We start from the raw sequence: 19,743 nt of genomic DNA, 5'->3' as shown, positions 1-19,743 counted from the left end.
CATCAAAATTCATCCATCTCCAAAAATATCCACCAAGGAAAAAGTGCGAAAATTCTTTAAGATTAGAGAGATCCCAAGTCAAGTGATGCTACAAATGAATGTATTTAACATCAATATATAGCCTCCTAAGGAGTTCAAATTAGCCTATGGGCCCCTAATGATAAAATAATGTGCAAACAATAACCCCTAATGGTGACAAGCCCACCATACTAGCTCATAATGTTAAAAGAAGCCTCACAAGGGGCCAAATAATGATGTATGCATGTCGTAGGGCCCTCCAATGGCTCAATAACATCCTGAAGTGCCATATTGAGGAAAAAATCCCTCGAAATATGATGGACAACAAGGTGGCCCCTTGTTCTCCAAGTGGTAGACTTGTGGTGCTCTCAGTGGTTCTCAAGGCACATCAATGACCCCATGGGTCTCCATATGAATCGGAGATGTTTGTGGATCCTCTGCAATGGTCTAGGTGGGGGAATGAATGTCGCCATGACATTGTAGAAGTGATCGGACACCTGCCAAGAGCATTGGGCTCTTATGCGGGCCTACTAGGCATAGTGTACCAATCATGTCACCATCGTCCCAAAAGTGGATCACTAGTGGTCTCTGAACATCCATGAAGATCTCTGGACTCATGTCTGCCACTATGGAGGCCCATGGCTCTCTATGCACACCCTACAAGTGCCAATGTGGGCCTCTGGGGGTCAAGATCTCATATAGGGAAGCGAAACCCAATTGGAAACCACATGCAATCCTACATAAGTTCCAATGCGTCCCCTAGGCTTCCAGTACAATCAATCATTAGAATAATTGGGTAAAAGAGCTTACAAACCATGAATAAAAAAGTGGGCACTTCATGATGGCATGCCCTTCCGTAGTGAGCTTTGGCATGTGCTAGTGTCTCCAAGCTCTGAAGGGGGTTAGTCAGGTACCTTATTAGGTGGCTTTAGTCCTTAGAGGGAATAGTATGTCCAAGGTACATCCTTCTAATGGGGGTAGCAAGTGACAAATAGGTGAGATGGAATAGGGAATGAGAGGGCCAACCCTAGGCCACATAATGGGGCATAGGAGTAGCTAGATAAGGGGAAGCCCACACCTAAGCATGTAATGTATACGAGGGAGCAGTCGTGGTACATGAGGTGCCCCAGCCTTGATTTTTCCACCCTTTTTTATATGCCTTTTGCCTTTTATGAATTTTCTTTAATTAATTACTCGGGGCTCAAAGGACAAGAGCATGATGTGTATAATATAGTAGTGATTACCCCTTTTGCGGTAGGGTGGTTCATTGCCCTCCACGGGTTGGGACAATCATGGGTTTCTGAATGATAGAGGAGGCTCATCTAGGGCCTATGTGCGAAAATTTTATCACTGCAACAACTAATCTATTTTACCTACTTATTTGCCAATAAGTTATTTACGAAAAACCCTTCAGTAAACATTAAAATAAATTTCCCTGCAAATATCACACCATAATACAGAAACAAACACATGCACAAGAGTCAATACATAAACACAAATATTTTGGACAAAAGTCCCCGAAAAAACACAATGCGGGAAAATCGGTGTAGCATAGGAGAATTTTATTATTCAGCAATTCTTTAGTACAACTGGGTGCCAAACTGGCTTACCCAACAAAGAACAAATTCTCCAGCACTTCTCCCAACCTCAGCATCAGGCTTACTGGCCTCTACGCAGTTCCCAGACCTACTGCGTCAGCTCCTGCCTCTCTGCATCAACATTGGGCCTCTTTGTGTCACCCACGCAGGCCTTCCAGTGACTGCGCAGTCTGTTGCCTCTGTGTCTGCCTCTCCAACCTCTGCGTTGGTCTTCTGGTGTTGATCCCGACTCTCTGTTCCGTACCCATTGCCTCCTACTGCTCCCCAGACCACTAGTTCGAATTTCTCAGCGAACTCTGCTCCAGAAATTGAACTCACTGGTCTCCCTCAGTGTGTTCTCCAACTGACCCTCAAGCCTCTTCTTATACTTTTCTTGTTGGTCCTTCAACAGTCGAGATTAAATCTCTAATCAATGGCTAAGATTAGATTTGGCTTGATCCATGACTTTTGGAACCTTCTAGCCCAGTTTTATATTAATACCTATTAATATTTTATTTCTCCTAAGTTTAGACTTAGGAACTCCATTAAAAATATTAATTATTTTAATATCTCCCAAACCGATTAGAATCTACGCAAACCATTTCTGGGTCTTGGAGATCTCATGTGCTTTAGCCTCTCCACCAACTTTTATGGCTAGATCACATCTGATGCTACCCCAAATCAACACTATGGAACCAGGGTGATGGCCATGGATAGGATAGAGCTCATGTGTTGGCTTTTGCCCACGTGCTAATTATTTTTGTCCCGGCCATCTTTTGCATTTTGTGGTACAATTTCTTGTTAAATGTGGCCATTTATGCTTTTCACTTTTTGCTTTAATTGCTTCAACCTCCGGGGCATCATTCTATGCCTGACCCAAGGTTATAGGGAGACTAGCCCTATGTGGACCTAGAATGGGAATGTGAACCCAATTGATTGAAAAGATGAATGGGTGTATAGTGAGTGGAAAGGGAGTGATATGTGTGGATAAAAGAGCGGGACCACGCAACCAAAATCGTGGTTTCCCAAGCAGTACCACCCTAGAACCAAATGGTCAATAAAGGAGATTCCACGGGACTAAAATCCAAAGGTAACAACCAAAAGAGATCAAGGGAATAGTAGCACAAACTAAGCCCACTCTTTCCGCCAAATCCCCCCATCAATCCATACCCAGAAGTATCCATGATAAATAAACCCAATACTCAATTATCAAATGACAAGACATACCTTTAGATTTGGGAGGCCCACCTTCAAACATACAATCAACAGAGGTGGACGAGGGACCACATGGCTAGCTCAGGTGGTAGAGAAATGGCACAACGAGCTAGTAGGAGGCATCAAGGGGTTAACGATTGAGGCTCATCATAGAGAAAAAATTCTCCCGAGGATATCACCCACAAAGTCATGGGTAACAGGCACTAGGGGTCATCCCAAATATATGACAAGTGCGCAAGCAAACCTTCCATTAGAGAGCCTCGGTACCCACCAAGGTGATCAATAGATAAATTGTCATAAGGGAAGCAATATCCATGAAAGTGTACACGCTAGCAATGTACAACTAGTCCATCAAAAGCTCCATCAATATCATCCTGCAAGCTTCTAACATGTGTAACGAAAGTCAGAAGTGTAACTCTGGTGTGATGAAAAACAGAAGTGATGTGATAACAATCACAAGTGTAAGGCCTCATATAATATAAGGGGTACCAGTGCTAGAATCCTTGAAGCTTTGTTCACGCTTTATGATATGAACATTCTTTAGTAAAAAGGGAAAAGAAAAATGAATCTCCTATCATTTCCTTTAAATGATAGCTCAAACATTTTCCTATTATCAGCAAAATCACAACCCTGAACAATTTCTTACCAACACTGACCTCTTCAACAATGTCTAGTATATGCAATTTTAATAAACAAAAATATGAGAATTCAAATTAGAGCCAAAAGGACGAGAAATATTTTATAACTTCAGGAATGATAATATTTTGGGACATCTAACAATCACTATTGACTATGAAGAATCTTATCAACAACAATTAAAAATTTAATGTAATTTCATGGTCATTCAAAGTGATGCAACATTAAATAAAAACATCTAAATGAAACCTGAAGACCACTAGTAATTGGTTGTTCATTTTCTGGAAGCTAGAAAATTGATATAGGTCGACTATTTTGTTTTAATATGCTTTTTACCAAATTGGGCTATCCCCAATAGATGCTCAAAGATACCTGAATCATTTCTGATGCTGACTTGGGTAGTTCAACGAAGGCAACACTTTGAGCTATCGAGAAGTCAAGCCCTACACCACCAGCAGTTATACCAATTATTGCCATCTTCACCTATAAGAAAAACAATCCATTAAGAACAAAAGTTGATTAAATCGTTACAAACAACATACCAGAATATTAATTTGCAATTTGGCAAATGAATCAGAATGTTTAGATGGTAGGAAGAACTATGTGCATGTTGGTCAGCTAGCATACATGCATATAATCTCCTATGAATACAAATATGTATACTAAGATACGATATTCATTTCCATCCGCATATGGAAATAACAAGTTTTTAGAAAATACTAGATACAAGATATTTCCATACAGCATACAATAGACTATACACACACACACACACAAAATACACTTTGTAATACCTCCAATTTACTATCATCCAATGAAAGAATACCCATCATCCTATAGGACGATCAGCATCCTTATATATATAATGTTTGTTATAGGATGCCCATCAAAGGGCACATGTTTAAAAAAAAACTATTCATGTATGTCACATTCAATATATGTGTGTTATCTCTGTAACCTACACTAAAAGCAGTAAAGTCCTAAAGCACAAAGTGTATCCCAAGGGAAATTAGGAAGGTTGTCCACTGATACCACAACTCCGCTCACTTTAAGCTGCCTCTCCTCCAAGACAAGGGGAACTTCCCTCAATAATGCTAAAATGTGGAGCCTCATGCTGACATGAAGAGCTAGCCTTAACAAAACAATGGTTGTAGCATAGGAAAAAAAAGAGGTAATGGAGGACTAGTTCTAGTGCCTATCCAATGTTGGTCCAATGGAGTCAAGAAGTCAAACTAAGAGACCAACTTTATGGGTTGTTAACACAAATAAAGTCACTTACCATGCCCTCATAAGCCTTAACTTGCCATCAAATAACGCAAATATCTACTTCAAGTGACCTAAAGTTGTCACTCTCCTTTGATGTCCTATAATGAACTATTAATCCATCAACTCTCGACAAGATGATAGATACAAGATAAACAATAAGAATAAGAAATCAAAGGAGATTAAGAGGAGAAGAATACTCACTTCAAACACTTTCAATGGAGTAGATATACCTTCCCTTATGCCATCTCATAACAATCTTTGAAAATAACTTCTAACATTAACAACAACAATTAGATATGAAAACAAGCTTCACATATGATAAACATGAACCCTTAAAGTTTCAATTAAGCCTTTCAGAAGATACTCAACAAAGCTCCAAGAGGAGAACTCCTCACAATTCCAACCATAAATTACAAATAGAGAGCTACTCTTTAAATAGAGTCGAGCTCCATCTCCTTACAAGAAGCAATGATTTATTTACCTAGATCCATTATTCTCACCAAGAACAAATAATAAAATAATCTTACAATTATCTAAATCCATGCTTTATCAAGGAAAAAAATACAATAATGCTAGTTCATAACCAGCTTGTTTGACAAGTCAAACAATAATAAAATAATGAGTGGTTATGTTGTGCATCACCTCTGAAGTGGTTGACAATCTCAACAAGCTCTAACATCATATAAAAGAGTGTGAACAAGTGTGCAAGAACCAAGTAAAACCTCCTCAAATTGCACATATGGCCCCACATCTATCCATCAATCATAAACATGTGTGCAATGAAAGCTCCAACAAGCCAAATGTCCCATTAATTAAGCATGAAAAGGTGCAGAGCTTGACTTCAAAGCAGCAAGAAGCCTTGGGACACTCCAAGCAAGCCAATAATAGACAAGTCCTCAAGGGCATCCTCTCCAAGGAAATAACTAACTCGCCCTTCAAGGTGCTAAAACTCATCAAATTATGTGCACAATGAGTGCATCCATAACATGATCAACTAAAATAGTCCTGAGGGTTAGCTCAATTAGTCAAGTCCCCGTCATCAAACCGCCTCTACTATTGAGAGGTCACAGGTTCAATTCTCTCGACACTCTCAGGATTAGGCTTTATGGTTTGAAGCAATGTTCCACCAAGACTCTAGTGTGGGGAGACGCGGGTGCGGGGAGACGCACAGTGGGGACGTGTGGGAGTACCCTCAAATTTTAGGGAAATTTCAGGGGTGCAGGGGGACGTCAGGGTATATATATCAAGTTCATATTCAATAATGAAAGCATAAATAGACTAATAGTAATAGTAAATACATTGATCCACACATAAAATTTATATTCATAATTGAATTAAATAATGACATACATTGATCCCTCCTCATCATTCATTTTGATACATACATCATTCATATGACATACTCATCATTCATCCATACCATGAGATTCAATAATAAAATTCAATAATGAAATATTCAAATACATTGATCAATGTCATTCATCATTCTATAATCTACATTGATTTAAAAACAAATTCATCATTCTAGAATCTAAATTAAAATTTAAAAGCAAAACATACTAATATATTGTATACTAGATACTGAAGTTTGAACACTAAAATAATAAATTATTGAATTCAAAATTGATATAACCCAAAGTCTCAAACCTAAGTTGCACTGAAATGGATACGGGAACAGATACAGATACGGGGTTTGAAACGGGTATGACAAATTTTCAAAAAAATTGGATACGATACGGCAGGAAACGGCACATAATATATATATATATATATATATATATATACAAGTTACACGAACACCATCATTACCAAAATTAATAATGCATATGAATTACTACATAGTACAAAGTACAAAATGAACTATGACTGGCAGTCTACTATCATTATTCATAATTCATATGGTTGTTCAAAAGTTTAAAAGTTAAAACACCATCATAAATTACATTTACATATCATCAAATATGTCTTCATTAATGCCACTCTAAGGATCCACATCCTCTCTAGAAGTGGGACTGGGAACATTGTTTCCATGTCCACTTAAAGATCCACCTATTGGTGACTCCGCATCAAACGAATTCATGAGACATGACATTCAATGTCATATCCAGGCCAGGCAACTCTGGTTCCACGTCCCATAATTTGGTGGGCCCAAATTTGTATTCATCTCTCTTGTGTGACAAAAGGCGAAGGTTTGAATGAACATACACTAGTTCCTCAGCCTTCTTAGAGCCCAATTTTTTTCGCCTCACTGAATGGATGAAGTCGTATGTACTCCAGTGCCTTTCTGCTGAAGAGGAACTAGCACCCTGTGACAAGATCTTGATGGCCAATTTTTGGATATGTGAAAGTGCCCCACCATAGAAGTTCCACCACTCAATTGGACTTAATCAGGTCTTGTCCCGCATACACTCAATATCACAACCCCAACCCTCTAATCCCACAAAATGAGAAAACTGTGCACAAATCTGAAGCCCAATTTCAGGATCTCCAAAAAGCTTTCTAAAAGCATTTTTAAATCCCTGCGACTTCTAGGTATTTGTTTGGTGCAGTTCTTTCTGGATCACGTAGCAACTCTACAGCATAATATTTTGGATTCACTGCATAGGCTAAAAGGTGCAATGGGGTGGTCATCTTGTTCCACCTTTTGGTCAATAGATCTTTTACTTCTCTGTAAAAGAATTCATTCGGGTCATTCTCCTTGGCATTTATAACCAACCTTATCTTCTCTATCATGGAATCAACGCCGTCATACACCTCTCCCAAATTAGGCATATTTGTGTCAAACATACGGAGCAAATCCATAATTGGCTTAGTAAATGCCAAGAGGTACTCCACCCTATCCCACCATTCATCATCAACAACCAACCGTTTCATTGCTTGTGCTCTATTAGATTGGGATTGTGTCCATTCATTCCAAAGAGAATTGCATACCATTGATTGTAATGCATCTTTCACCTGCATAAGCCTTGTTAAGACTATGATGTGAGAAGCAAATCGAGTCTCCGCAACCTGCAGGAGTCAAATTGCCAATGTTTCAAATTTCAACAAATTAAAAATCATAATTTGATTGAATAACTATTATGATTCATGAATCATGACATTTGAGAATCCAATTTAGATATTTGAATTTCAAGTCAGAAATTAGAATTTATGAAATATTTAATAAACTTTAAAGTATAGGTACCTTATGGAGCTCCAACTTAGCAAATTCCTTGTAGATGCCTTGGGACATGTGGTGGTTTGTGACAAAGGCTTGAATTTCTTTTTCCTCTTCAAAAATAACTCGAATCCACTCAATTTGCTTCCCTGTCTTGCTCAACATGAGGTTCAATGAATGTATAGCACAAGGGGTCCAAAAGATGTGTTGATATTTGCTTGCAATAATTAGGCCTGCTACTCTACACAACGTTGCATTGTCAGTTATTACCTGGACAACATTTTCAAGCCCCACCAATTCAATTGCTTCAATCAAGATGTTAGCAATGAATTGAGAATCTTTCATCTGCCCCTCACAATCCACAGCCTTCAAAAACATTGTCCCATGTGGGCTCTGAGCAATCACATTGATCAAAGGCCTATTTCTTTGATCTTTCCATCCATCAGAAATGATGGACACCCCTGAAATGAGCCATGAATCACGAATGGGGCCTAATTTAGCCTCGAAATCTAACTTTTGAGCACTCAACAATGTTGTGCGTACCTTCTCATATCCAAGGCTCTTGTACCCTCTTGGGGCTTCATTCACTATTTTTACTATCTTTGCCCAATAAGGAGATCGCACAAGGTTAAAGGGAAGACCATTTGCATAACTGCATTGGGCTACCGCTGCATCTGCTATCTCTCGAGCATCATTATTAAAACTCTTTTCAAGCGGTCCCAAAATTGACCACTTTGAACTGACAGTTCCATGAGAATGAAGTGGAGGCTTTGATGAAGATGTTCCCAACCTTGTTGGGTGTTTTAAATGGGAGACAGGATTTGCCTCATTTGCTTTAGCATCTGCCTCACCTTGTTCTTTCTAATATTTTGCAAGTTCTGTCTTGCTTAAACCATTTCCATCTGTCCCATTCTCTTTAGCTGGGTCACTACATATTCGAACCCCATTGCTTTTTAACCCAAGCAAATGTGCTTTAACCCGTGTGTATGATCCCTTATACTCCTTTTTACACTCACTGCAAACCCATGCCAATGCTCCCCCTCCTTGGATCTTCCCGACAGTAGTTACATATTTCCAAAGTGGTGACCTTGGATCAACTTTAGGGGTAGATTCAATTTCATGTTCTACTTCCTCTACCTCACGAATGGCTGAACTTGAAGTTGCCATGAATGATGATGATGATGTGATTTTGTAAATGAAACTACAAAATGAAATTGACAAAATGAATTATGAAATGAGACATGCCCTTTCGTTAATACTAATTATTATTTACATTATTTTATCCTATTTATGTTCATAACAAGATTTCTCAAATTCATCAATCTACACCTCAAGCTACTTTAACATATTACATGAACATTTTCAAGGTTCCTTACTGCTGCAACAGATATGATGATGAAACCCTGATGTTGCAAACTGATAACACAACCTTTATAATTGACAGGTGTTGAGAGGCCATGGTGATTGGGACAACAAAATGTATTCTTTAAATTTGACCAAAGATGAATTTGGGCGAATTAAAGTGCTAGACAAAAACTTAAAAGGCCCCCAATGTCTCGAGGACACAAGAGAGGGCTAATCAAGATTTTCTTTTGGATATTAATAAAAAGGACCCCAAGGATTTCAATGAAACAATGGATCACCCAGACCCCTATGAAATACAAATTTGCTTCAAATAGCTAAGCAAGAGGAGGACAAAGCAGACTTAATTCTTTTTATGCCAAGCAGTAAGTACTAAGCACTAGCTTAAGTCATGAAAATATGAAGGCGGTCTTAAGAGAATTTGAAAAGATCAAAAACCTTTCTCTTATACCCATTGAACCAAAAGTTAAGAAGAGGTGTGGACTTCAAAATGTTGAAAATTGAAATGGGTTATCATTTTCCCTACTTTTCTCTTATATGATTGTACAGTGTATTTCTCCATACCTAAAAACTATGTAACAGTAAGACTCTAATTATAAGACATGATTAAAGAAGATCACCCAATCTTGGAAATAGATAGTCAGCAAACTTGTAGAAAATATTCTTCTCTGGGTAGCATTCAGAAGTACAAACTTAATAGGCACATCCAGTGCTCAATAAATTCACTGTCGACAATGATCCTCACCAAAAAATTTAGAGGCAAGCTTTCTAATAACCAGTCAACAGAACAAATTCAGTAACTAAACAGCTTTCTTATGCCTCTTCAACATTATCAGTGATACTCATCTATGATTTGACTAAATATCCAGACTCCAGAGAGAGGAATTGGCTACTATGGATGAAAGACACGCTCAATAAGAGGGCGGGATGACTGCTGTGGATGGGAAATGCGTTCAGATAGAGTGGGAATTGACTGTTGTGGATGAAAAACAGGTTCAGCACTGTAAGTGTAAGGTAGAACTTTCATTTTCAACAGTCTGCATTCATCGCACGACACATACCTCTGTCACTCGATGCTCCAGTGAACGGCGGCAGTGACTCCAGTGAACGACGGCGGCGGCTCCAGTGAACGGCGGCGACACTCCACTTTTGTCTGAGATTCGAGAACAGTTGGCGGCTTGGCACTATGGCAGTCGGCTTGACTGTGATAGACGGCTAAACTCAACGAAAAGGAGAAACGAAAATGATTGCGGGTAATCGTAAAACAACTCCGATGAATTTGTAAATAGGTTAGACACTTAGATTGCGGGCGAGTTAAAAGATAAAAAAAAAAAATCAAATCCGTTCCTGGCGACAGGAATGTGTAATACGTTTTCATAAAAGGTGAATTTGTTTCATGAACGCCCAATACATATTCACTGTGAGTGAAAACGACCGCTTTTCAAGAAAAACTCCCAAAAAACGTTTTGGATCCACACTCGTTGTTTCCGGGGAAAAAACCGCACAAAAACGTTTTTGGGCCGTTTTTACGTTGTATCGTACAGGAATCCAAATCCGAAACAGAGAACGTCGTTTTCTGGGCATAGCTTGGCGTATCCGGCAACTTATTCTCAAACTCAAAAATAGTTAAGAGTGAGGAGTTAATAATTGGTCCGAGGTCATCAATATCTAGTGTCACACAAAGTTAAAACTGAAAAGTAAAAATGGATAATGAGGACTGAAAATAAAATCAACATCAAGGAGTCAATCTCAATGATTGGTCCTCTACATTAAGTGTTATTGGACAAATTCGAGGGGGGGTGCACCCCCCCTCAAAAGGGAATGCCCAAAAGCACCCTTTTTGGGGGGGATGCCCAGAAGCACCCCTTTTAGGGAGTCGCGTTCCCCAAAGGGGACGCCCATAAGCATTCCTTTTGAGGGGTACGCCCAAAAGCACCCCTTTTGAGGGGGGACGCCGAAAATCACCCCTTTTGAGGGGGGACGCCCAAAAGCACCCCTTTTGGGGAGTCGCGTCCCCTCACACTGGGAAAATGCACCCCCTATGTCTCCCCAAGACTCCCCAAAAAGGGTGCGTGGGGAAACGCACCTCCAGACGTCCCCCCATCCCAGGTGCGTGGGGTGCGAGGGCTGCGTGCACCTGACCATGGGGGACGCATCCCCGTGAAACACTGGTTGGAAGTGATCCTTTCTGGTAGGCCTGCCTGGTGCAATTATTCTGTGGATGTAGCGGCCACTGTGAAATTTCTTAATCTAACACATCAGAAACCCCTACTGCAATTTCTAGTTTACTATCTCCGACTTGTTCTTTACATTAACAAGTTATTTAATTGCATAAACATCAAAGTAGAAACAAATGCAGCCTTCACAGATATACATATCATGCACTGAAGTAAATAGAAACAATAACACTAGGGACACCGTTATTTTTGGACAATCGTCCCCGTAGAAACCCAATGCAGGAAAATTGGTGCAGCATATAGAGGGTTTGTATTATTAAGCAGATCTCTGAATACAACTAGGTTGCCAGAAATGGCTCACCCTTCAGAGAATATCCTTGGCAGTAGTACCTCTCTCTGGAGACATATTCCAATAAATCAGCAACCGGATGATCAACCCCACAGTGACTCTGACTATTCCTTGTGCTGGACAGCGAAAGCTGCTCCAAGCACTGCTCTAGAACTGTGTCACCCTCTCCCAGCTCAAGATCTATTGATCAGCTCCCAGTCTGTAATATCCCTAACCCGGAATATTCCTCAAACCCCAGCAAAACTCCAACCAAATACGTGCAAATGATATAATAACCAGGAAGCTCAAAATGACTAAATAACAGTGGTACAGCATATAATAATGTAAACAGGAAATATAAGCAGATACTCAAGAAATGCAGCGAGAAATGCTAAGCCATTTTATTATACTGAGCAATAAAATGAGTACAGGAGGTGATCAGAAAGATGGCACTCGACTTGCACAAGGCAAGTGAAGAAATACACTCAGAATAGCAAAGAATGGCCTTTCTTAGAACCGTGTGGGTGCTGCTGGAGAACTGTCGTGCCGCTGCTGCTGCTAGAAAACAAGTGATGATTTGGGGCTGCTCCCCTCCTCGGAAAATGCTGAAACTCTAGAATCAGGCTCTACTCAAGAAACCCAGAAAGCTTTCCTGGATAGCCGACCCCGAAAATCACCCCCTTGGGGTTCTACGCAGTTCCTCAATGCCCTGCGCTGCCACTGAAGGAAACCCCTCTAAACTCTGCCTGAAACTCTGCCGAAATCCTCCAAGAGGCAAGGGTTGGTCCCTTGCTCAATCACCCAGCATAAATCCTCCTGCAAAAACCCCAATCCAGCACCACTGCCAGAAAGAACTGCGTCCCTCTCTCAGTGCTGCATAGTCTTCCAAAAATGCTGATAATACTGCTGCTGAAATGCCAATGGAAATACCTTGCCCAAGCAGGCACTCGAAGTCCCCTGGGGCTAAGGGTGAGATCTCCGAACAGAGACACTCAATGCACTAAACAGTGTTGCAGACTAGCTAAACAACCAGTGTGCTCAGAAGTCGAAATGACTAGCTCAAAATGCACATAACTGAATGATCAAAATGAGCGGGCTCCTCGCTCTTTTATAACCTTTGCCTCTCTCAATCCCAAGGCTCACCTCCTCCTGCGTGGTTCCCCTCTTGCCACGTGTTCCTTCCCTCCTACACAGTCTCTCCATGTGTTTGCGTGGGCTCCATTCCTGTGTCCTCCTTTGGCCCCCTTGGCTCCCCTTTAAGTCACAACGTTGTGCTACTAGGAAGTGACTTTTTACTCTAAAAGTGAGTTATGTCCCCCGTCCTCACTTTTTTATTTACAAATAACTATAAAAGGCAAAAATTGAACAAAATCGAATATTCCAATTAGCCATGGCTAATTAGGAATATTACACAGTCTGCCCCACATAATCTCCCAGCGCTGCCTCTGAAGCCCTCTGCGTCCTTTGCGTCAGCCTCTACGGCCTTCTGCATCCTCTGTGTTCGCTTCTCAGGCCTCTGTGTCAACCCTTCTTGGCCCTGTGTTGCCTCTTCCTGCACTTCACTGCCTCTCTGTTATGTATTCTTTAGCCTTGGATCAAAATCCCTTGTTGAATTACCCCTCACTGCAGCTGATCTCTAACTCGATTTCCTCAGCAAACCCAGCCCCAAAAAATTGAATTCTTGATCTCTCTTGGTGTATCTCCAACTAACCCTCAAGCGTCCTCTTATACTTTTCCTGTTGGTGATTCAACGGCTGAGATTAAGTCCCTAATCAATGGGTAAGATTAGAATTGGTTTGATCCTCATCACTTAGAACTTTCTCACCCATTTATATTAATACACATTAATATTTTTATTTTCCTAAGTTTAGACTCAGGAACCGATTAAAAATATTAATTATTTTAATATCTCTTCATCCGGGTGGAATCTCTCAAAACGATTTATAGGTCTTGGAGATCTCATGTGCCTTAGCCTCTCAACCAAATTTCATGGCTAGAGCACATCCGATGCTACCAAAAATCAACACTCCCTCTTAGCAACGAATGTGCTCTAGCAATGCTTCACCATAGAAGCATCACACTGATCCTCCGCATCGGTCCTCTGTGCTGATGCTTGGCCTGCTGCCTCACATCCACTGCACTGATACTTCCTATACCGCTGCCCATGACACTGCCATTGCTACATCTGTATTGCAGCTCCCTCTCAACATGTTGCATCATGTTGCCCATATGTTAAAATTGGCAACTAGAGCCAAACTCCACATGGGTCATCTTATTTATGACAGCTGATATATTTCTTGGATTCCTCTCTCCGAGAGGTGTAGGATTGATCAAAAGATCATTCGATTCCGACATGTACAAATGAAGTTATAAATTTATTTTGATTATGGACAAATTGTCAAGGTTGGCCAGCAAACTTATGTAGGCTCAGAAGCCCAACAGTCACGTCTATTCATCCTCAATGTTTGCTATAAATACATGATGCCTTAGCCTCATTTGGACACACTCATCTTCACACTTCTCTCTCTCTCTCTCTCCTCATTGATTGGTGCAGATTTCTAGCCCTCTCTCTCTCCACACGTCCGAAAGTTCAGGAGAGCGAGATTTCAGAATAGTTTGACCAAGCATTGACCAGCATGTGTTGACCTCCTTTGACTGCGTTTTTGTGGGGGCTATCTCTGTTTGGGCAGGCTGCATTTCTGGGCACATAAATCGAGGCCAAACGTTGACTTTGACCAGCGCTGATTGCAGCTAGGGCTGATCGCAGGTTGGTTATTTGACTAGATTTGACTGGGCTAATTTTGGGTTCTTTTGAGGGCTGATTCATCTTGTTGTTTGGAGGCCAAAGTTGACTGAAGTTGACCAATTTATTGAGGGTCAAATCTACCCTGTTGACCAGCATTGACTTTTCTGGTTAGGGCTCTTTTGTTGTTGTCATAAATTATCAGATTTGTAAATTGTACTATCTCTCTCTGCTGAACTATTGAAGAATATAAGAAGAATTGATCAAGGGTTTCCCCACATTGGGGTTTGTCCCTGGCTGGTGCCACATCTTGTGTCCTCTTGTCTTGGCTTGTCTTCTATTGTTTATGTTTATGTTCTATCTGCATTTTACTATCATGTTGATGTGATTGCTAATCTGGATATTGATATTGGGCTAGTAAAGAAATTGAAGTAAAATTGCTCTAAAGCACAGAACATACCATTGTTGCCTAAAATTAACACCATAGCACTGCCACTACTAATTGTTGCACTGCAACTCAGTAACCGAGAAGTAAGTAACTAACTTCACCCAAACATGCCACTACTAATTGTTGCACTGCAACTCAGTTACCGAGAAGTAAGTAACTAAATTCACCCAAACACTGACATCCTGGTCAGTCTGGAAGCCTCATGATGTTGAAGCTACCTCTGTTGCTATCATGTGCTCCCTTTGTTGCCAATATGTTGCTGCAAACACCTTTGTGCACTCTAGCACTGCCTTGTCGCTCCATCACACCTTGCTCCACCCAACACTTGTCATCATGCTACTGTCGTTAAGGGCTCTCGTAGCCAGATGTGATCCAAGAATTTGGGCACCTCAAGGATCCTACCCCACTTCTGTAGTCCTCTCGACTACAGCTCAATGTCTCCCCACCTCTTCTCTAGAGGCGGATGAGCACTCATGGCAAAATCGTCATCAATCTCGACATCCTTCTCCGCCTTTGCTAGAGCAACCTTTGAGTCGGAAGCTTCTCCCTTACATTTCTTCCTGGGGCACTGAGAGGCATAATGTCCCAGCTCCCCACAGTTGAAGCACTTGACCTTGGAGATATCTTTGTTCTTCCTCTTCTAAACCCACTGTTGTCCCACAGATGCTAAAGCTACATCCTCCTCCTCTTTCTTGATTCGAACTCCCTTACCACTACTCCCCGCCTTAGTCAACCTCTTGATCTCTTCCTGTTGAAGACCTGCCCACATCTCCTCCCAACTGGGGAGAGTCAGTTTGCCCAAAATGCTTTGGACAAACGTCTCCCAATCCTCAGAGAATGCATTCAGAGCAGTCCTGACCACAAACTCTGGATCCGGTGTAGACCCCAGGGAAGTAAGCTGATCACGAATTCCTTGCAACCTGAGAAAACCTGAGAAGGAACGAATCTATCTCCTCTCCTTTCTGCATCTGATATGACCTTAGTTGATTCTCTAATAACATCTTCCATTGCATGGAAGGGCCCTGGTATAAGGTGGTCAATGTCTACCACATCTCCCTTGCTTTGTTCTTCTCAGCAATATGTGGTATGATTTTATCCTTGACCCCGTTTAGAATCATGCATTTCGACTTTGCCTCGGACTCCTCATACTTCTCATTTGCATTAGGGTCAGCTGGGATAGCAACTATTTTCAAGGCATAGTCCTTGATGCGATGTTTATCCAAGATTGCCAAGATCCTGGCCTTCCAGATGACAAAATTGGAAGCCTCGTCCAATCTATCCTGATCCCTCAATCTGTTCACTGCCATCTCTGCTCCTCTTTTCTAGACCCCTCTAAATCTTGATTTCCCTCTCGGAAATCCTCTGGCCAACTATCGAATCACTCCTCTCCAATCCTCCTTTGCTGCTGCAACCCAAATCTAGATTTCTTGGCTAGAAATATGTCGAGGTAGTGCTTCCCCCTACCTTGGTTTAGTCTCCTTAGACATTGTTCTGCACTCACAAAAACAACGTCCCACCAACTCCACAAATCAAAATTTGCTCAGTTCCTATAGCCCCGACAATTGAAGAATCGAAGCCCTTCTGGCTCTACTGAATCATAATGAGACTTGGATCAGCTCCTCCTGGCCACCACATCAATCCTTCTCAGCTTAGAAAGATCACTTGGCACTGCATAGGCCTGATTTGTCCCCCTTCTGCCTCTACGCTGGCATGGATGGCTAACGCAGCTATTGTGTGGGCTCCTCCCAGCTACTGCGTCACCTTCACCAGGCTCAGAGTGCTGATGCAGGCACTGCATGAGCCTCTCCGTCACCTTCTCTACACTGCATCCCTCCTCCTTCTGCGTCTCTGGTTCTAGAACAACGCTATCTCTCAGGACAGCTGCTACTCTACTGCAAATTCTCAGATTTTCTCAGCTAGTGTCTTCAGTCGCCTCTGATCTGCAACCCTCTGATACCATGTGAAAATTTTTGAATCTAACACATCAGAAACCCCTGCTACAATTTCTGATTTACTATCTCCTACTTGTTCTTTACATTAACAACTTATTTAATTGCATAAACATCGAAGTAAACACAAATGCAGCCTTCACAGATATACAGATCATGCGCTGAAGTAAACAGAAACAATAACACAAGGGACACCGTTGTTTTTGGACAATCGTCCCCGGAAAAACCCAATGCGGGAAAACCGGTGCAACATATAGACGGTTTGTATTATTAAGCAGATTTCTGAATACAACTAGGGTGTCAAAAATGGCTCGCCCTTCAGAGAATGTCCTTGGCAGTAGTATCTCTCTCCGAAGACAGATATTCTGGCAAATCGGCAACCGGATGATCAACCCCACAATGACTCTAATTGTTCCTTGTGCTGGACAGCGAAAGCTGCTCCAAGCACTGCTCTGAAACTACGTCACCCTCTCCCAGCTTAGGATCTTTTTATCAACTCCCATTCTGCCCCACAGAATCTCCCAGCGTTGTCTCTGAAGCCCTGTGCATCCTCTGCATCAACCTCTACAGCCCTCTGTGTCCTCTGCGCTGGCTTCTCGGGCCTCTATGTCAGCCCTTCTTGGGCTTGCGCTACCTCTTCCAGCACTTCATTGCCTCTCTGTTATGTATTCTTCAGCCTTGGATCGAAATCCCTTGTTGAACTGCCCCTCACTGCAACTGATCTCTAACTCGATTTCCTCAGCAAACCCAGCCCCAGAAAATCGAATTCTTGATCTCTCTTGGTGTATCTCCAACTGACCCTCAAGCCTCCTCTTATACTTTTCCTATTGACGATTCAACGGCCGAAATTAAGTCCCTAATCAACGGATAAGATTAGAACTAGCTTGATCCTCGTCACTTAGAACTTTCTCACCCATTTTATATTAATACACATTAATATTTTTATTTTCCTAAGTTTAGACTTAGGGACCCATTAAAAATATTAATTATTTCAATATCTCTTCATCTGGATAGAATTTATCCAAACGATTTCTGGTTCTTGGAAATCTCATGTGCCTTAGCCTCTCCAACAAATTTCATGGCTAAAGCACATCTAATGCTACCAAAATCAACAGTCACCAGTCTCTGGGGACCATGCACCACACAAACAAGCAAAAAATGACCAACTAAAATGCAAAAGAATGGCCCTTGTTACCACCCAAACTAGCATTCATGTCAAGGTCCTTACAAGATACTAAGATGGCACATGCAAGACAAATGTCCATCGTCACATCGGCATGAGTCCCGTCTCTTTAAGCCCAAATGCCACCTAAATGGCCATGGGTGGATTGTTTATACAAACTATTTCACCTAAAAGATTAGTAGACTAATGCTTAAAAATGGAGTCCAAGATGAAGATAGAAGTTAATTCTTTGTAATTATACTAATATGGAAATGATATTAATGCAAAAATAGTGCGGACCAACAATTAAATTTACTCAAAATTTAAGATATTAAACTTGTAAAAGGCACTGTTGACCACTGGGATGACACCTGATGATTATATGAAAGACTTCATGCCTAGGGATGCTCCAGAGGACACTTGTACCATCAGATATCATCAATCAACACAGAGTTTTAGTGAGGGAGAGGGTCCCTAAAAGTCTTTTCAGCCAACTTAAATTGGAGGTAAGTTTTAATGAGGCTTGGGGCCTTCCTATACTAAAATGCCTAGATGAAGTGCAAATTTTGTTAATTCTCCAAATTAAACTAATGCTTCATGCAAATGCTTCAAAGAGAAATAGTTTGCAAAACTTGAGAGGCTAGAATGTAAATAAGCTCATATGTGTATGCACCATTGAATGAAAAATAAGCAAGTAAAATGGAATAGATTTCTTTAAGCTACAATTGTTTCGAATAAATGATAGTGCTCCAATAGTTTTATAGCATAAATTGACCAAGTAGTGAAGCATATACTTAAAGAAATTATGAAACAATTAAAACTTGCCAAAGTATGAAGTTTTTACACATAAGATGAGATTTTCTCAAGTTTACAATTTGGAAGCGTATGCATGTGGAAAATTTAAATACAAGATTAGTAAAAGTTTGCATGGGGAGTGAAATGTGTTTATTTTAAGCATGCACAATATGAAACTAAAAGCTTAGAAACCTAAGAAAAACTAGAAGCAAGATTAGACCACCCACAAGAATCCCTCCTTTAAATGAGGAAGGGGGATGACATGGGAAAGATCCCAAGCTCCCTCCAACAATTTTTTTTATCTTTTATTAGCGCTTAAAGTGGGAAAAAAATGCCTCTAAGAGGGCAGCCCACAATACGAGAGATATCTTTACAAAGATGGGACTCTAACAAAGCTAGACTCTCTCCCCAAAAATATAACAACAACAAACTTGAAGATGAAAAAAACTCTCCAAAAGAGATTCACAAGGCTTAAAAGGCCCACAGCCTAGATGAATTTGCAACTCTCTCCCAAGTGCTTATGGCCTCCCTAGAAATGAGTCTTTAGATAGCATGAGGGGGTCCTGCATACACATGAGTGAGTAGTTTTCCAAAGCTTTTCCTCAAGCTCCTTGCTGCCCAATGCTCAAGCCTATGGGCTGCAAAACACAAAAAAAAAACAATTGTCAGTGTGAAATTAGGAAAAAGAAACCAAAACTAAACTTAGAATTTAATTTACAAAGTATTGGCTCAAGTAATGGGAGTGAACCCCCATACTTGCCTAGCTTTGGAAATGACTCTTGAATAGGAGATATAACTTTGAAAGAACTAGAATCAAAGAAGTATTTTAAATTTAAATGGATGATCAAGTAGCTATAGAGTAAGAAAACTCCATTTTTCTCTTCGTTCGATGGAAACTTGGAGTGAAAAA

General features: G+C 40.8%; 1 protein-coding gene across 1 annotated transcript in view; it reads right to left on the bottom strand.

The window, feature by feature from the left end:
- The window catches only part of LOC149205435 (SNF2 domain-containing protein / helicase domain-containing protein / HNH endonuclease domain-containing protein), a 460,346-nt gene that overhangs the window by 166,864 nt on the left and 273,739 nt on the right, over positions 1–19,743 (bottom strand). The window contains exon 12 of the mRNA XM_089397405.1: positions 3,819–3,929. Within this exon, the coding sequence (XP_089253531.1) occupies positions 3,819–3,929 (111 nt within the window). The remainder of the gene's footprint in view (positions 1–3,818; positions 3,930–19,743) is intronic.

This window comes from Pinus tabuliformis, chromosome 1_2 (genome assembly GCF_031772625.1).
Source record: "Pinus tabuliformis cultivar Carrire ecotype Pingquan chromosome 1_2, CPIR1, whole genome shotgun sequence".
Taxonomy (NCBI): Eukaryota; Viridiplantae; Streptophyta; class Pinopsida; order Pinales; family Pinaceae; genus Pinus; species Pinus tabuliformis.
This window is presented reverse-complemented; position numbering and strand designations above follow the sequence as displayed.